Here is a 19,818-nt window from a genome sequence, read left to right as displayed (position 1 = left end):
ATTGCATTCTCTTATTTTTGATAACAAAAGAGGATTACAGCAGGCCTGTTAGCTGTGCACATGCTCAGTCTGAGCAGACCCCCCCCCCACACACACACACACACACCATGGATCAGCGCCAACATCCTCTGTGGTTGAGCTGAGGATCAATGTCAGGAACTAGTATAGGAAATAAAATACTTCCTGTTCAATCCTTCAAAATAAAACATATTGAGAGCTTCTTTTATACAGTCTGATTGAGGAGTTTATGTGCAGCTATAGGGCTGAAAGCGATATTACAATTTTTTTAAATTAATATTAAAAATGATGAAATTATCTTTTAATTCATCAATAACTTTGTTGATATAACAGATAGAAACAGATTTTTTAGGTCACCAGGTGGAAATGGAAACAAGCTGTATCACTGACTCACTTTTTAAGTTTATTGGTTGCTAAAGCTAACGTTAACTTTGTCTGCAGTGTTGGTGAGAGACCCGGGTTCAATCCCCCACTGTGACCCATCCACCATTGTGTCCTCCTAGTTGTTTCTGAGGCGTGTGACCTCTGACATGTATAGCAATTGTAAGTCGCTTTGGATAAAAGCGTCAGCTAAATGTAATGTATTTCACACATAGTCAATCAACTTTATTTCAGAAATATATCAATAGGCTATATAAAGTGGAGTACAGCTTTAAAATGAGCTATTTTAACATCATCAGAACACATGTAAAATGCATGTCAGCATATTGGCTTGTGCATACAATTTGCAACACTGGCGCTGCATATCTTTGTAATCACACAAATCATCCCTGCTTACATGACCCAAATATCTTACTTCATTTACCACATATAACACTTGGTCTGCATAAAAAATTAAGGAAAATTTAGTGTCTGATTTATGAAGGTATTTTTGTGTCTTTTTAATGCAAGCATGTTTTAAGAGCATATTTCTTGCACTGCAATCAAAAATCAATTTTTTAATTAAAAGCAAACAGACTTTTTTGTGACAGAGAAAGTTTTGATTGCTAATCTGTTCTCTTTGATTGCAAGTCAAAAAGTTTTCCTTGTGAGTCCGAAGGTTTTGAAAGTTAGTCCATTCATCCATCCATCCATCTTCATCCGCTTATCCAGGGTCGGGTCGCAGGGGCAGCAGCTCCAGCAGGGGACCCCAAACTTCTCTTTCCCGAGCCACATTAACCAGCTCTGACTGGGGGATCCCGAGGCGTTCCCAGGCCAGTGTGGAGATATAATCTCTCCACCTAGTCCTGGGTCTTCCCCGAGGCCTCCTCCCAGCTGGACGTGCCTGGAACACCTCCCTATGGAGGCGTCCAGGAGGCATCCTTACCAGATGCCCAAACCACCTCAATTGGCTCCTTTCAACACAAAGGAGCAGCGGCTCTACTCTGAGATGGCCGAGCTTCTCACCCTATCTCTAAGGGAGACACCAGCCACCCGCCTGAGGAAACCCATTTAGGCCGCTTGTACCCGCGATCTTGTTCTTTCGGTCATGACCATAGATGAGGGTAGGCACAAAAATTGACCAGTAGATCGAGAGCTTTGCCTTACGGCTCAGCTTTCTTATCGTCACAACAGTGCGGTAAAGTGAGTGCATTACCGCCCCCGCTGCTCCAATTCTCTGGCCAATCTCCTGCTCCAGTCTCCCCTCACTCGTGAACAAGACCCCGAGGTACTTGAACTCCTTCACTTGGGGTAAGGACTCATTCCCTACCCGGAGTTGACACTCCACCGGTTTCCTGTTGGGAACCATGGCCACAGATTTAGAGGCGCTAATCCTCATCCCAACCGCTTCGCACTCTGCTGCGAACCGATCCAGTGAGAACTGAAGGTCACGGACCGATGATGCCATCAGGACCACATCATCCGCAAAAAGCAGTGGTGAGATCCTAAGCCCACCGAACCGCAGCCCCTCCTCGCCACGACTACGCCTCGATATCCTGTCCATGAATATCACAAACAGGATTGGTGACAAAGCGCAGCCCTGGCAAAGGCCAACCCTCAACTGAAAAGAGTCGGACTTACTGCCGAGTACTTGGACACAACTCTCGCTTTGGATGTATATGGATTGGATAGCCCTGAGAAGGGCCCCCCTCACCCCATACTCCCGCAGTATCTCCTGGGGGACCCGGTCATACGCCTTCTCCAGATCTATAAAGCACATGTAGACTGGATAGGCATGCTCCCAAGCCCACTCCAGGATCCTTGTGAGAGTAAAGAGCTGGTCAGTTGTTCCACGACCCGGACGAAAACTGCATTGTTCCTCTTCGATCTGAGGTTTGCAAGTTAGTATGTTCTGCAAATTTTTTCCTTACAACACAGAAAGTTTTGCACGTGAAATAGTTTTGCAAGTTCAAAGGTTTTGCAAGTCAAAAATGGTCCAAATAAGAGTTTAATCTTCCTTGGTTTTAACGATCATGACTCTTTAAGTTAATTCTGATGTCATGTTGCACACCATAGCTTGAGCAGACTCCAAGCAGTTGCTGTAAGCTAGCACTATAAGGAGACATAGTAATTGAAGACAAGTCAATTGTTATTATTTTAAAAAGTCAATTTTAGCCGATTTAAATATTGCACAAAATCATTTCTAGAAATAAAACCGCCAACACAACTTTGCATAAATTGTTTTATTTTGAATGTAGGAGATCACAGCTTCCTGTTGTCGTGCCGTGTACTCCGCGGCAGCTTGACGCTGCTCGGGAGAGGAGAGGAGCTCCGCCAGCGGACCAGGGAGAGCGTGGTGAGGAATCCCAGCTGCCCCAGGAGAGTGAGAGCCGGATCGGCTGGACCCCCGGAGGAGGACCCGAGAGAGAACCACGTTGCCACGGGAGAGGCCTCAGTTCAGGTAACCGTGCCGTGAAACCGGCTCTTACTGCATCCCGGGAAGGCAGGTGCCCTGTAGGGCTGCTGGAGATGGAGGCGGCGGTCGGCGAGCCGCAAGAAGCGGCTTGTTATGTCTCAGGAGATCCGAGATCCTATTACTTACTTACCGTAGCCTTCTGATTTATACGGCCTCTCTGTCCGGGGTTGCTGAGCCGATATCGTGAAGTGAGGGTGGTGGTGAGCGGGAGTATTTATTAAACCACCGTAGTGTACCGTTGTGAAATGCACTATACGTTTTTATTTTGCGCAAAAATAGCGGCATAAACTAGAGCCGGTGCTCCGGCTTTACTATTTCTACTTGTATGCGGCTTGGGTAGTTTTTCATATCCAGTTGAAGATGTTAATTGGGTATACCAACCGTGGGGCTTTCACTATGTCTTTTAAATAAGGGTATCTTCTTTACATAATTACCAATGTACAGCAAAGATACTGTTGCCATGTGTCCAAATGGGAGCCATATCTGAAAATAACATAATTCAGCATGAGCAACTATGAGCATTCAGGAGCATCCTCATGCTCATAGTTTGGTAACATAAAACAATATATTACTCTGACTAAACGGTAATCTCAGTCATCAATAAAGGCTCCCCTTGGAAGTTTTGGTGTCAGCTGAAATGAAACAGGGACTTGTTTTGTGTGTGTGTGCGCTTGCGTTATATTTTGGACGCCCTTTCCTTTACTGCCTCTGTCTGATGCCGTGGAGCCTGTTTTCCTCTGCATGAGGAGCAATAAATTAATAATTTCAGAAGTGTATTGTTCCGCAGAGCACCAAGAGGGAAATGACTGCACATTAATAGTTGATGCCCATGTGTAAGCACCAGTTTAGGCTTCTTGCCAGGTATAATAGTCTGAAAAGTGGAGTCTTGGGACTCCCAGCAGGTCTCATAGGGGTTTCTACAAGGTCTAAAATCACTTTAAACTGTCAGAGAACTTCCAACAGTGGCTGATTTCAATAACAGATTTGATTCTTACTGCTGTTATATTCACATATATAATACAGTCCAATTTAATACTAATATCACGGCAGTAATTTTCCCAGATAGATCTTTAAAATGAATCATTATCAGATAGGCCCAACTGTGATTGATCTGGGGGTCCTTCACTGGAAAACTGATCAGCATCTCCGTCCCTCAACCTTAGTGCACTTCACATAAGATTCCTAAAGATTAAAAGATTGTCTCAACCTAATATGTGCATACTCTGCATTATTGTTCAGAGAGAATAAACAATATCCCATGTGACTGAACCAGAAGAAAAGTCAATTACTGTTTAAATGTGACTCCACTGAGTGCATAGCAAACTTATGTCTTATGGTATTGCTAGGGCAAACAAAACTTAGTATTTGCACAGTATCTTTGAGAATAACTGCTCTCCCTTACATAAACAAATCAGAGCAAACCCATAGCAGGTGATAACGCCATTCAAATCAATCGGAGATCATGTGGTAAGAGGAATTTAAGTGACTAAATCAAGCTGAGTGGACTTGTAAGAAGAGGAAAATGACTTTCAGTACAAGTGTTGTATGTCATGGCCAAGCCTTCAGTAGCTGGCAGCAGGAAAAGATACTGCAGAGAGGAGATCACGATGCTGGGAGGGATGGGAGGCTGGGATAGCCCTCCTCCCTGATGCAGGAAGAGGGGGTGGATGAAGGATGGTCTGGCGCTCCCTTATTGTGTCTCTCTCCATCTCTCTCTCTCTCCCTGGTATGTGGGTGCATTACTGCTCACTGTTCACTTCTTTTGAGTGTAATCAGTCTGTCAGCAGAAGCAGACTCAATCAGTCACTCCCCCACCAACACCAACCCCTGAACACACTCTTTCCTGATCTCAGACCAGAACACTGCCAGAATCTGCTGCTGCCTGCTGTGCACATTAATGGGGTGTTGCACAGTTTGGTGAACAGTTATAATCGTGAAATCTAATCGGTGGCAGGGTCATGTTTTCCATGACAACAAATCACTGTAATATTCTTTTTGGGGGTTCAAAGAGTAGATGGCATGTAATATATAAATAGCATGTACTTTGTCTCAGATATGTGCATCATTCTTTAATTTCATAATCCTGCAGCTAACGCGCACAGATTAGCCGCTATATAAACAGATGTAATCTCTGGATGTACATTTGTTCATCCTTGGTCTTAGCATGAGTTAACGTCCCCTGCATGCACACCGCACATCAGTATCGAAACGGTCACTCCAGAGAAACTTGGTAGCCTAGAGTCACTAGCAACAACATGGCAACATCATAACCAGAACAAAACAGTTAAAGTAACAGGCTCCCCCCTGATGCCGGGGAGAGTGTGTAGGGAAAATCATTGTTTAAGTGAAAGCATTTGCACCATTATCCTCTGGTGAAATTGCCTCCTTGGATATAAGTAAATGTGACTTTTTTTCTGATCAATTGATTGGTCAAAAGGACCTGCTGCCCGGAGCTTAACAGTCCATTCAGTGTTGTATCATGGGAGCTGTCCATGGTGCTGCTTTGTGGCAATGGTTTCCAAAGTCTGAGACTGCGGGCCTCCTCTCAGACAAAGCTTGGAATAGGGTGCCCTCTCACCCTTCCTTACTTTACTTGCTTAGTTTCAGTCAATCCCTGGATGCCTATGGGATCCTGACTGTGTTCTTTGATCCTATAGACACTTAACATTTGAGCCAAGGTAGCCTAACGTTGCTGGTTGACACATTTTTTTTAGATCAAATGCATAGAAAGGTCTGTCCTAAGTTTGTTTCTGGGAAAGTGGGAAACCGTAAAATGTATCTCTAAACTATCTCATTAACAAAATCACACACAATTTATGCTACTCTATGTCATCTCCTTTTGATAACTAATTTAATATTTTTTCACTTTCATTCACTGAGCCTCCCCTGAAACAGTTCGGAGCCCCATGCCTCACACTTTGAAAACCTCTGCTCTATGGCGTTCCTACACAAATGTTGTCCATATCCTGCCACAATGGCTCTACCACTGCTTTTTCATCTTTCCTTGCTCCACCTATGCCTGATTAACTGCATCATGTATGTTTAGCCAATCAGGACCAGAGGCCGGTTTTACAAAGATTATTCAGACTGGTTGCGTGGGAAATTGTATATATCCCAGTGGAGAATTGAGCAAATAAATGAATTACATGAATTTGTTAAAGGAGAAAGAACAGGGAAGTACTCAAACAATCATCAGTAGTAGTAGTAGAGTACCAAAGAAGTTAAATATAAGTACACAGTAGTAGAGGCATTAAGGTAAAAATCTGTTTTTACCACCACACTGGTTTATGCTCTAGTCTAATGCAGGTAAGACAGTTTAATAAAAATAAAGACTGACTTATTTTTAGCCTAAAAAGTTAGACACCCTACCTCCAGGCTAACTCTGAACCAAGAGCCACATTTTCAGGGGAACAGTCAGTGACACCTGCTGACCAGTGGCACCAAAGGTCAAAAAAAGAGCAAAACATGGCTCATAATTTGTGGTTTGCAAACAATGCTGTGGAGCGACTAATGAAAAAGGGAAAGAGTTTATAGAAACTGTTTGAATATACGCAGTAGTGAGGACATCTTCAGGCCCAGCCGCTTGTTATTTACCCATCTAGTGCATATAATTTTTTGTATATAACGTAAAGAAGGGAAAGTTCTGGGGATCTCCAGGACAGGAGTGGACACCACTGCTCTGTGTAGTACAAACATGAGTGCTGTCCATGGGACTGTCCAGGGTGCGGTGTCCTAATTGAGAGGCTGGATCCTCTGGCAGAATAGTCAATAATGGGATGATAAGGCATGGACCGATTCAAAGTGTCCTCCTAGTGTGTAGAAGCTATGCTGTTTGTTCTTGTTACCAGTCTGGTAACATGGCGCTATCTGGGAAATATAAGTTATTTAATGGACTATTTTGTAGTCATCCATATTGTGTTGGAACAAAATGTCCCAATTTGGACTTCAATGAATTCGTTCCAGATATTTAGACTTTGACAGCCATTGTAGGGCATCTTCCTGGTGATACATTTGGAAATGTTTGATGTTGTGGGTTACCGTTGGTCGTCCAAACAAATCATGAGATTTGGTCTCTATTAGACTGGACCATCTTATTTGGAGTGGAGGAGCATGTTCACCTTGGCTCTTTAGCTCCTCAGAAGGGTTCAACTTCATGGGCTTCATCCTTGAGAGAATCTATGCCTCTGCCCAGTTTGCCCTATGTGGTAATAAAAGGAGTGCTGTTCTTGGTGCTGTCCATGATGCCAGGGTTTATTCTACTTCTCTTTCATCTTCTACCTCAGCACTGCCATCGTGTTCTGTATCTTTTCCTACGTAACCCGGATCTCAGAAACCGTAAGCGACCTACAGCCATAATTTTCAAGATTGGCACAAAATCTCACCTGTCATTCAGGATTATAAAGTTAGTCAGCTAGATGATGGAAAAAACACTTAAGTATTGTAAGTATCGTCTGAAAGTTTTGCAACAGAGACAAAATTTTACATAATCTTTCAACGATCTAATAAAAATCAGTGATTAAATAGCGCAACGTGTTATCATGTGCAGTGGACGAATAGACTCTGCCAACACACAACGCACACAGCAACAGAACAACGTGTAGCGTTTTTAAGAGCAGCAACACTGAAAGCTTCAGTTTACACGCTGTTAGCAAGTCAGAGAGACAAACCAAAGTTAAAAGTTACCTCACCCTCTGTTCACTATAAGGACATTTTCTTCAGTCAATTTTCCCTCAGTGCTCTCATGAAAACTAAACTACGACCAGACTTCAGAGAGACTGAAGAATCTCTGCAGCGCTGTCTTCAGCCGTGTTGTCATTGACCCAAACAAACCCACGTTGCATACTGCGCAGTATGCAACGTGGGTTTGCTTCCGGGAGACGCTGGACAGTGTTTGCCGTGAGATTATAACAGCACGTTAACCGTACCCGGTTATCATGTTAATTAAAATTTGTACGGTAATAATAACTGTCGGGAATTTTACCGTGGTTTACCGTTAAACCGGTAATCGTTTCATCCCTAGATGCAAAACAGACCCCCTCCTCCCTTTTTACACGAATACCGTCATATACACCGTTTTTCCCCCGGTGAAATGTAAGGAATGGGAGAGAAAAGAAATGTCCAAGCCTTGTTTAAATAGGCAACTGATTGCAAACAAGTTTGCTATATACACTTTAAAAGGTAATATGTCGAATTTCCAGATACAATAGGTGCTGCAGTTTCTTGAGACAGCCCTGAACCTGCTATTTCACTTCACTCTCACTCTTGGTGACAGTGGGGTTCTTCTGGCACCTCTTCCAGTCTGTTTTCTGAAGTCTGTACATCTACATGCCACTGCTGGTGGCCTTTTTTGATCTAGACTATAGCTCATATTCAGCCATATGTTTAGGTGTGGTGTTCAACTGCAGCAAAGATCATAGATCTGTCTGGGACAGGGATCGGTTTGTTTAGCCTCTCCTCCAAAATATCTAACTTCACAAGATGACAAGCTTCTAATACTGTTCAGTAAACAATCAACACTTTTACAGTCAGAAATGAGGAGACAGTAAGCATGATGAATTATTTGTCATCCTGGATCAACATGTTGGAGCTGAAGTGAAGCTAATGTTTAATAACATTGCTAGAAACACTGCATTACACACTGTATTATAAAGTCTACAGTACTTCCATCTGTTGGAAAGGGCACTTTGTTTCCTTCTACTCACTCCTCAGCGTATTGAACATTGATTGAACGGCTTTCCCCTCCAGCTTTTCACCTCTCCCCACTGCAGGACCTGACATTATTTCTGAATCATGACTCAGTTGTTTGGGAGGGGAATTTAAGTCATGAATTACGTGTGTGTGTGTATATATATATATATATTTTTTTTATTTTTTTTTTATTAGTTAAAGGAGAAATTCATTCTCATGATTTATTTTAAACATAATCTGCCATAAACAGTTATGATGTGCAACTGAGATCTTAAATGCCCATTATTAATGCACTCTTTTTCAGTTCTTTAACTTTGGTGATCAGATAACTTAGTATGGTGAATGATGGGAATGCCATTCTGCCAACATCCATAAGTTCCTGGCCATGTTGTCTCTGTTGTGGTGTTATTGTCCATTACCTCAGAAATATTGTAAACAAACTGGCACATTTCAGCCACTTTGTGACTAATAGAATCCTTCCTATCTCCTTTGGTTTGTTGCAGTCCCTTTCCTTCTGTAGTGCCTGCGTTTTTATTGTTTTTCCTTATTCCTTTTAATACTTTGCCATCTGGTTTGCTTCGCCACTTGTGGGAGAACTGAAGTCTTATATCATCACGGATCACATCTTCCCAAACATCTGTCTGCAGTCCGTCAGTATTTTTTCCTCGTTGAAGCATCTGTGCCCACTAATATATTGGTGAAAGTTTTGTGCCCTCACTTTCTACGAAAAATTCTTTAGATATCTGATATCAGGTGATATCATCAAATGTCATGTGACATTTTGGCCCTCTTTCTGGGTCGACTTCTCCCTGTGTATGTGGAAACTATCACAGCTCAGAGAGACTGACACAGTTTAGAAACATATGCATTAAATTGTGTGAACAATGAGCATTTAACATATTGACTGGGGTCAGATAAGTCTCGTATGCAAATAAAATATGAAGCAGTTGATAAGTTGTAAGATTTCTTTAATGATGGGCTACAACATGCAAAGTAATTTTCAAGACTCAGTACATAACATAAAGCAGAATTGTTAAGCATGGACAACTTTCATTTTGTGATGTACAGTAGCCATGCCATCCCCAGATGCTGCACAATTTAAAAATAACTATTCATAACAGGAACAACAGTGCAGAACAGGAGTGTCGATCTGAAAAAGTCAGTTATTCTGAGGAAATGGAAAAATACCTGCACAGGAGGATAGAAACAGAATACTAATTAACCAGATATACATGAATTAAGTAATATTTAGCGTCTTTTAGCATCTTGTTTTGGTGGTGTTTTGTTTTTTTAGCGAGACAGTGAGTAGCTGACAAAAAAAGTGGAACATTTAGCAGTTAAAGCACCAGATATTTTTATTAGGAGCTGGTGGCGACCAAAATTGACCAAAAATTGTCAGTGTTGACCTACATTCGTTGGGTGGACAGAAACAAGACTCCAAATGAATGCTAGTGTTGCTCCATGTCTGCTAGATATGGAAATGGGCAACTGTGAACAGCTAACGCGTGATATTATATCAACTTTATAAAATCATAATATTTCAAAAGTTGCATTTATGGCTTGTTTTGCTGTCCCCAAGTTTGCTGTGACCGTAGGACACTTGAAAAATGTGATCATAATACATTATAAACTGTGTTTATGACGGTTTATCATAAAGTACCCTTTCAGTTTAAATTCAGAGCAGTGCTTTGTTTTGCTTGCTGCCATAGTAAATGCATCCAGTGCAGCAGATTCTCAGGATTTGTTCTCTGCAGGTGATACTGTTGGCTGTCCGCAGAGGCCAGATGACAGCATGGTTTTCCCCATTGCAGTCACGAGCCAAGACACCAGGCCATCTGTCAGATTTAGCTTCCAACTGCGACCTCCTCATTCCCCCAGGAATTTACTTTATCACTCACTCAAGAGTCAGCTAGATTGTTAATGCCTCTGAATTGAAGTGACTGGATATTTTCTTTAATTAAGGTCAGAGAATGTACAGACTCAGGGCTTTAGTTAAAAACATAGAGCAGGTGTTGTCTGAAACCATGTAAGGAAGTTTAAAGGGGTCTTCTTATAGGGAAGACTTCTTTTTATTCACATACATATTTGATCGCAGAGATAAATTAATACCTTAAGTGGTTAAATATGTATGATTACCATATTTAAGATAATATTTGCTGTAGTGAGCGCATACATGAGTTTTATATTGATGCCCCAAAGCCAGTTTCACAGCTTTTGGATTGGAGTCGACTGAAATGTCAGGAATAGTTACTTCTCATTGCCTTCAGGTAAATTATATTTGAAAGGTACAGTACTCAGATTTCAAGTTGCTCCTATTGTCCTTTTGATTTGGCGTCTATCCATTTTCTGATAACTTGATCTATTTCCCCCAGATATTATTTGTCATTGAGCACCGCGGGAAGGTGAACAGGTCAACTCAGCCCAATTAAAAAATACATTATTTGATAGTACAGCATGGTAGGAAGGCGGAATTAAGAGATTTGAACTGGATTTGGTTTTATTACTTTGCTGTACTGCAGCATGCAGGTTGGAATGGATGATATGGTAAAAGTAAATGTCCTGTACATGTTCATGTTTTCTTTCCTCAGTTTTTTGTTGCTGCATGCTGTATTACTTCATTCTGTTACGTGACTAATTGCTAATTAATCAGATCAGAGTCTGCTTTGTCTCTGTAAGGAGTTGAACTTACATGGCTTTATTAGAGCCTCCTCCTTTGATAATTACCATGGATGTTAATCGACTATCAAAATTGTTGCAGATTAATTTTCTGTCGATTGTCTAATCGATTACTCGACTGATGGTTTCATCTCTAGATCTTAAATTTGGTAAAAAGAATTAAAAACAGAATTCCTTTAATTTGATCCTACATTACAATTTTTTTACACATGAAGTCTGTTGACAGGACTTTTGGACTACTACTACATATTTGAAAAAAAGCCTTTTGTGGCTCCATAGGGAGCGGTGTGAAATCTGATAAATTTCCTTGAGTGATGTAATTTGAGGCAGAGATGTTTGGCTCTGAAGACAACTGACAAACAAATTTGGTAGTTCGGAGTTTACCAGACATCTGTAGCCCGCTCCTCATCTCTGCTTGAGGCTAGCAGCTCGAGGCTACGTTAGCTACTACTAGCATAACACACCCAAATCTCTGACATATTGCATTGTGGGTAATGTAGGCACAAGATTTTGACAAGCAAGAAGAATGTGTGGAATAAACAATGATATCTCTACTTCTGCTGCAATCACACTAAACCAACTAACTGAGATCTGTTTGCATTAATTCAGTCTATTCTGTGTGTATTTACACTGGGATCAACATGTTTTCCTTATTCAGATAAGAGATCCAGATAAAGATAGCATAGTAATACCAGGTGTTGCACTGCTTCATCTGTGTACCATGCTCTCTAAACACATTCCTGTTTTTACTATAGCTGACAAACAATATCAGAGGAACATTTCATCCGAGAGCTTAACAAGAGTTTGAAAAGCTCTAAGGAACGATCCCTCCTACATCATCTGAACATCTCACCCCGCCTCCCCTCTGGAGCACGGCGTCTGTCAAAAGCTGAATCCTACCACTCCGATGCCTCACCGGATCATTAAATTGATGATCCTGTGGTGTTTTGCATTCAGCATGTGTTGGCTTTAAAACTAGAACTTATCATAAATGCGTTGTTATTGGAGATGTTGGCCAAAAAGTGAGAAGAAATTGCAGTATTGTTGATTAATGTTATTTTTGAGATAATAAAACAGTGTCGTCATTACAACCGGAGTCCTTCAACCAGAGTCCTTCAACCAGTTAATTTTTCAGTTTTAAAATATCCTGCTCATGGTCACAATTATTTAATAACCAAATTAAAGAGAGATTTATAAAAATGTTAATATGTGGATGTTTATATAATAGGATCACATTTTTTCATTATTTGCTTCAAAAATGGGTTGTGCTCCATTTTTAACAACAAAACAATTTCTTCAACTTAAGCAACAAAATACAGCAATTGTTTCATATTGCCTTTCAAAATAACCCTTAAGCACAGGTTTGGAAATTAGCTTTTCGGCTCACCTGCAAAGGTGGCTGGTAGATGAAAAAATTCACCAGCCAAACATATTTTTTACCAGCCAAAATAATAAATTGCCTTTTGTGTCACATATACATTTGTTTCCGTCCTTTTAATTGATATAATAATGAATTATGTCAAATAAAAACTTAAAGAAGAAGTCAGACTGAAATTTGAAGGAAAACTATTACTATTAAATGTGCTTAAAACATAACAGTAAATTGCTTTATAAACGTACAAGATGCTTATTAATCATTCAACTTAAATCTAATCACCCCTCACTCTCGTCATGCTTTATCATTCAACTTAAACCTCCTCATCAGACTGCTGACTTTTCTACAATCCCCCTCTTCCGGCCTCCTGGTTCTGACAGAGTTCTGGTGCTACAGCAACACAGCTTTTGTGGGATCAGCATTTTTTATACAGCCTATGGATCATTCTCCTTGATCTCTGGGGAGGACAGCAGGACCATTAGAAGATCTGACAGCGTGTCACCAACTACTCAGCTAAAAGCTAAAAACACTCTTAGTACAACTTTTGTAATTAGCTCATCACGCTAGCTTTCTCGGGGACCAATTTAAGTGCAACACACAACCAACAAGAACGCCGGTCTGCTGGTAATTACGTCAAATAGAAGTTATATCCCGAATATATTTCTAGCCCTCAAACATTTGGCCGCCAAATAGAAAATCCACCCGCAATTGGCCGGTTGCAGGTGTTAATTCTGATCTGAATTCAATACTGCTCGCTCGATTATTGACATATCGCGTAGGATTGTGCGATATTTATCATCTGGGATAATATCTTAATTACTCTTTTAACAATGTCTGAGCAGACATTATTGAGTAGGATACATCACTCGCTTTGCAAAAAACAATCAAAAACACCTCCAAGCATTCACTGCATCATACTTCAAAATGACTGAAGTTAAAAATTAGTCAACAAACAGACACCACCAGCCTCACTAACTGTGGTAGATGGGGATCAACCTCACTTGCATGGAGGTGGTTTGGCTTTGAAAAGACGGTTGTTGCTTAAAAGACAATCTGCAAACCAGCCAAGGTACCAGCACAAACTCCGATTCAAAGACTGCAACAGTGATGACAGAATCAAAGCCATTACAACAACAGCTACAGACAGAACTCACAGTTATAGAAATAGATTAAATGGTTTACCTTACAGTTTTAAGTAAATAATCAAGACCTGTTTCCATTAATGTAATTTGTAAGAAACCATTAATATTCTGTTTACAAGAACAAGCTAGCACAATATCAGAAATACAGTAATAGAGACGTAATATTTTATAATATTAATACAACCCTTCTATCGCAGTGCTTCAGCCTCCTTTGTGTCTCCGGCCTAACTCCCTCTATACATAATTTCTAGAATTATTAGGTGCTTCTTGGCAATTCAGTCAGATAAAGCTGTCTGACAAATTAACCTTGAGGGCAGCAGGCCTGTATTGATCTGCATGTAGATGTGGCTTTGTCAAGCCCTGATCTTTACCATGCCTGAAGATTTACAAAGGTGTCCTCCACCACATCTCCATCACTCAAATTATACATTAGAATTAAGAAAAATCTCATCCTGAACAATTTAGAACAACTTTAAATCCGGAGACCTTTGTACTCAACCAGATACCCACCTAACCTGTGAGTCTGCTCAAATGTAAGGTTCAAATAAGGTCCTACTGTGATTAAGAGGAATCCTATTAAAGCTCTTTAAACGGGTTACTGTGGCATTGAATCATTACTGTGTGCACAAGCAGCTCTTTTGCTGCAGTGGCTCACTGCTGATGAGTACAAGTACTGCTGATACTAAATCACTCCCTGTGTCTGCTTGGAAATGCATGCATTTTAATGTGAAGACAGTGGTGGGCCTTTAATGTATAACCAGAAGTGCTGACCGTGTCATTAGATTTTAGATCATCTCACCAAAGATGTACTCCATGTGTTTTTTCTAAAAGTAGATTTGGACCTTTCCTGCACTTCACCATGTATGGATGATGTGCATTTTACGAAATCTTTAAGCTCAAACAACATACTGATGTTACACCTTATTAACTTTTGGAGTTTAAAAACAACAACAAAAAGCTGGATCATGGTTCCCTGCAATTTTATCTCTAAGAGGTTCAAGTTTAAAGAGATAATGGATGGCTCCCTTGAGGGAAATGGCATCGCTAAAAATATGATGGCAATTATCTGATGAATAATTAATCATTGAACAAAATTTTAAAGCAAAACTGCAAAAACAGTCCCTAGTTTTAGCTTCTCAGTTGTAAGGATCTGCTGCTTTTCTTTGCCTTAGGTCAGTGATTCGCAACTTGGGGATGAAGTCTGGGATGCTTGATTGGATAGGTTGAAAACAAAAAAAAGTTCTGCTTCTGCTATACAAGTGGTATTTTTGTCTTCAGTCTTTGCAGATTGACATAAAAGATTTGCGTGAACATCTTTGTTATTGTCTTATTTAACATGTTTTCCAATACGAGAAGTTTGGAGATCAAAACTTAATACCAATATAATAATACCAAACTTGCCTACAAACCAAATTCCCCTCAGGGGCATCTGCTGGTATCTGCAAATTCTTAAAAAGCAGTGAATTTGTGTTCCTCCCTTACGGTATTAAAAAGTCTTCAATACTGTTCTCTTGACTGCTGTTGGTTGTAATGCTTTTGTATCCAGGCTGCCTGGAGGTGTTAGACTACACCTTTCAACTAAAACAGACTGGTGTGATGGTGGATTGTGATGCAGGAGACTGTTCAAGCTTTTTTTTGTGGAGTTCAGTCAACACCATCAGACCTGAAGCAAACATCGTCGAACACTACTGCTAGCTACAGTACAGTGGCTAGGAAGAATGTATGGCCATGAAAATTTTATTAAATTGGATTCTGTGGCATTTAAAAGGTCTTACAAATTCTTAAATTTAATTTTTTGTTAACTTTTAGACACATGTGGTGAAAGGAAGCAAGTAGACATTTAATAATTTAAAAGGTCAAAAGCCAAACGAAGTGTTAGTCTGACAAAACAAGCAATTCCACAGGCATTTTTGACTGTTTTCAGACATTTTACTAAACATTTACTTTGCTAATATTGATAGACTGCTGAATTGGGCAGATTATCTGGCAGTTTGAGATAATTGGTGCCTAGGCACACAAGGCCGATAAACCGTGTCTGCGGACACATCTGCAGGCAGCCTTGTCACTGTGAAATTCTGTGGAACTATGTTAGCGCACCCCCTTGTTAGATTTGAGCCCTAATTTTCGCTGCCACCATCATCTTTTCTAAATGTACACGTTTCTTCCATCCTAACTGAAAGCTGATCAAATCTAAAAACAGTACTGGCTAGTGTTAAATATACATTAGTAGTTCTACTGTAGAGAATAATGCAGTTGAACAGTATCACTGACCTTAAACACAAGTCCCCCCCGGACTCCCCCAATACAGTGAAACCGCATATTTTCGAGTGGCCTTTTATTGTGGCCAATACCCATGCTGTCTGATCTTCTTGCATCTTGATATGACACACCTGTGAAGTGGATGGATTATCTTGGCACTAACACAGATTTTGACAGATTTGTAAACAATATTTGAGAGAAATAGGCCTTTTGTGTACATAGAGGAAGTCTTAGATCTTTGAGATCAGCTCATGATGAATGGGGGTAAAAACAAAAGTGTTTGTGCTTATAATTTTGTTCAGCATTGTTAGCAGCTAGCTGGTGAACATAGTGAAACATATAGCAGCTAAAGAGACAGATATTTCTTTCAGGAGTTGTTGGAGACCAAAAACAGAACAAACAGGAGAGTGAATTATTAATGAAGCTAATATGTATGCATTTATATTTACAATATAGAAAATAATTGTATTGCGATGTGTAATCTCCAGATAAGTAGGTCATAACAATGAACAATCATGTATACTGGAGGGGCACTAGAAAATAAAATAACATTTACGTTAAAAGGTGGAAAAGTCTGTGTTTATCTAGTGTTTCAGTATTGATTATCCCTTCAATATCTCTGTCTTAGTTTGCCTCCACGCTGGATCACCAGTCTTTCTGTACAGTATGCTCTGCCAGTACTGAGCTGATCAATGTGTACATGGGTCCTTTAATGCATAGCAGTGATAATTAGACCCCGGAGGATATCAGTGAACTGACAGATTAATCATTCTGACCCAGTGAATCCAGGCTGTGCTCAAGACACCAGCCCACATCGACTTCCTATTTCCACTGAGAGCTTTCACTGTTAAGGTTTTAAAGTCAGCTGGATTCTGCTGTCAGTCAGCTTCGTGTGTATGAGTGGAAGAGCAGAGATGTGTGGTGGAAAATTGTTTTTAATAAAATGCCAGGGCAAGTTACTTGTTGGAGAGAAACCATGTTTTGTAATGAGTTACAGGGTTAGTGAAAAGTATGATGTGTATCTGTGCATGTGATACGTTCTATAACATCTCTGACTGGTGTCCGTTCTCGTCATCTTGGTTGTGTCCTTCAGGGCTGCAGGATGTTCACTTCAGTGAAGGCCTTCGAGGGACAGCAGTACTCTACCCTGAAGAGGCAGTGCTTGCAGAGTGGCCTGCTGTTTGAGGACCCCTGCTTCCCCGCCACCGACGACACGCTCTTATACCAGGGCAACAGGATTGGACGTGTGGTCTGGAAGAGGCCTCGGGTAAGTTGGTTTGTGCAGTAAATGAGTTCCAACTGATAAAAACTGATATTTATGGTTTGAGGCCATAGACAGCTGATAGATAGTGATCAGAAAGATCATTATCAGACACCAAAAGTTTCAAAATACAATAATTCAGTATGGGGGTTAGTTCATGACACAATTAAAGGGTAGGAAACTATAATGTTTATCTGTACCAGAATAGCTGATGGGTTCCCAAGTGTCTGGAACAAAATGACAATGGTTGCTAATATAATTGTAAATTTCAGTTTTTAATTTATAGGTTATAATCAACCAAAGCCTTAATGTTCATTAGCTGCGTCATGTAAGAGGTAAGAGAAGTGCCTGGCTAGTATGTGATTTTAAGTGAAGGGTAAATTCACTCACATTATGTGTAGAAAACAGTCCAAGAATAGCAAAATAAGGGCAATTAAACAAAAAACTGTACGGTTGCTATAGCACAACTATCATATCCTATTTATACCTTGTCACCTCATGTATCTTACGCAGTACAGAGAGCTCTCTGATGTAACAAAACAACAACATTAAAATCCGATTGCTTAGACTCTTAGGAGGTGGTTTGAGACACATTATAGCCAGATATGGAAAAGGTGTGAATGCATCTATCTCTCCAAGACGCATATGTAATGTTTACTTCTCTAAGCTTAACTACATCAGCAGTAGCAGCCTGCAGAAAAAGCCTCTACAATGTCCCATGTCTGCTGTGGTAATGCAGCTGAAAATTTTCTTCCTGGAAAGCTAAAGCGATAAAAAGCGACTCACATGGTCATACACAAGGTGTAACCAGCTGTTGTAGTGTTTATCTAAACTGTGATCGGTAAGACCATTGAATGATCTGTGTGGGTGGGTGAGAAGTGAGTAAGAGCCTCTGAAAGCAAGCAAAACTTTCATTTTGCTGGTAGTGGATCCACACGAGTCATCCATCAGTTTGTATTTGCATTATTGGCTACCTAGCTAAACTTTCGTAGCTTAACAGCTGATGTGCACAATGTATTCTTCTTCACCACCATTCTCTGGAAGGGAGTACAGTCAACCTTGATTTTAATGTCTTTGTTTAATACATTAGGACTAGGGGTGCAGCGCTCCCTGTGTTTTGTTTTAAATCACTTATGCTAGAGGTTTTTCTTTCCTTTTGATTTTTGAATTCGATACTATTCCCTTGTTTTGTCATCTTGTGTTTATGCACAAGCACCCACTTGCCCAGTTTCTGTTGTTTAGACTTTGTAAAAACTCTCTCCTTAATAAATAACTCAGACAGTTGGGATGTAACACCAGTCAAAAACAAACCACATTTATTTACCCATAGTCACTTCATGCATCTTTGCTGGATTGAAAAGCCTCCAAATGCATGCAAATGCTGCTTGGATGCATTAACACAAAAGCACCTCCAGCATTTCGACACATGCAGTCATACAGAAGGCGCACCAAGCTGTTAGCGTTTATTTGATCTCGATCAGTTCAACCATTGAATGATTTGTGTGGGTGAGTGAGTGCCAAGAGTGAGGACGATAAAATGTTTGTCTCCATCGTAGTCCATAAGTGCGGTTTATCCATGTGTTTTTATTAGTAGTTGTATAGTTGTTATTTCTAACTGTTAAATAGCAAACAGCATTACCACCTCCGTCTGGACTGGAGTAAGCCTTACACCATTGTGCATGTAACTGGGAAAACCAAGGCAGATCGCAATCAGATTTGTGATCTGGCCAACAGATATGTGTATGTTTAAAGGAAAGTGTATCGCATCCAGACTTTATACAAAATTGAAACGATACACTTGAAATTATTAATGGAGCCACAGTGAGCATTGTTATTGACTCGACCACTGACATAAACAAAATCATAAACACAAAAATATCAGTACCTGGTCGGTCAATGAGGCACTGTGGTTAGTTAACCATCTTGCCAAAGTCCCTGCAGGAATATGATACGGCAATTTTATGTAATTGTACATACAGAGGAGAAAATATTTACCTTTTAAAAACATTGACATTAGGGAGCTCTCAGTACCAAAGGTCTCTTCAGGAAGAGAGTTAGATGACCTATATACCAAATAACAGTATGTCAGTAGTCATCAGTTGTTGCTCCACTCCACTCTTCAGTCTTCTTGTATAAGCCGGTGCTTTATGTATGTTTCAGTGGCAGATGATATCGGATGCAGGGCCTCAGGATTTAGTGAGCTGACTCCCCTGCCACTGTTATCCCCCTCACACAGCAGGCTGCGGCTCTGGATGGAGTAACCTCCTTCTGCCTATGTGCCGCTGCTGCTCCAGCCAGCGTGCATTGCCATGGAAACTGGGTCACGCAGATTATATGTTTTGGTCTGTGCTGATGTCAGTCATGCAGACTGAAAACTGGAAGAAGTCAAGAGGAGAAAAAGCAGGAGGAGCATCCTATTTTATTTTTGTCAGGACACAATTTGTGTCTTCTTCACGGTGGTTTATGTCGGGAGGTTAGGGACCCTAAACAAGCATATTTTAACTCAGCATTTTTCAAAGATTACTGCATGCTAAGGTTGATGATGCTGACTTGGACTTGAATT

At 40.5% G+C, this 19,818-nt stretch overlaps 1 protein-coding gene across 2 annotated transcripts in view; it reads left to right on the top strand.

Moving 5' to 3' along the window:
- Positions 1-2,265: 2,265 nt before the first annotated feature.
- capn5b (calpain 5b) overlaps positions 2,266-19,818 on the top strand; it is a 64,449-nt gene continuing 46,896 nt past the window's right edge. For both annotated transcript variants that reach the window (XM_046039945.1, XM_046039944.1), the window contains exons 1-3: positions 2,266-2,279; positions 2,637-2,839; positions 17,088-17,261. In XM_046039945.1, coding sequence (XP_045895901.1) covers positions 17,097-17,261 — 165 coding nt within the window. In that variant the 5' untranslated portion in view covers positions 2,266-2,279; positions 2,637-2,839; positions 17,088-17,096. The remainder of the gene's footprint in view (positions 2,280-2,636; positions 2,840-17,087; positions 17,262-19,818) is intronic.

The sequence above is a fragment of the Micropterus dolomieu genome, linkage group LG23 (assembly GCF_021292245.1).
Source record: "Micropterus dolomieu isolate WLL.071019.BEF.003 ecotype Adirondacks linkage group LG23, ASM2129224v1, whole genome shotgun sequence".
NCBI classification, from domain to species: domain Eukaryota; kingdom Metazoa; phylum Chordata; class Actinopteri; order Centrarchiformes; family Centrarchidae; genus Micropterus; species Micropterus dolomieu.
Note: the sequence above shows the minus strand (reverse complement) of the source record. Positions and strands in the feature narration are given on the sequence as shown.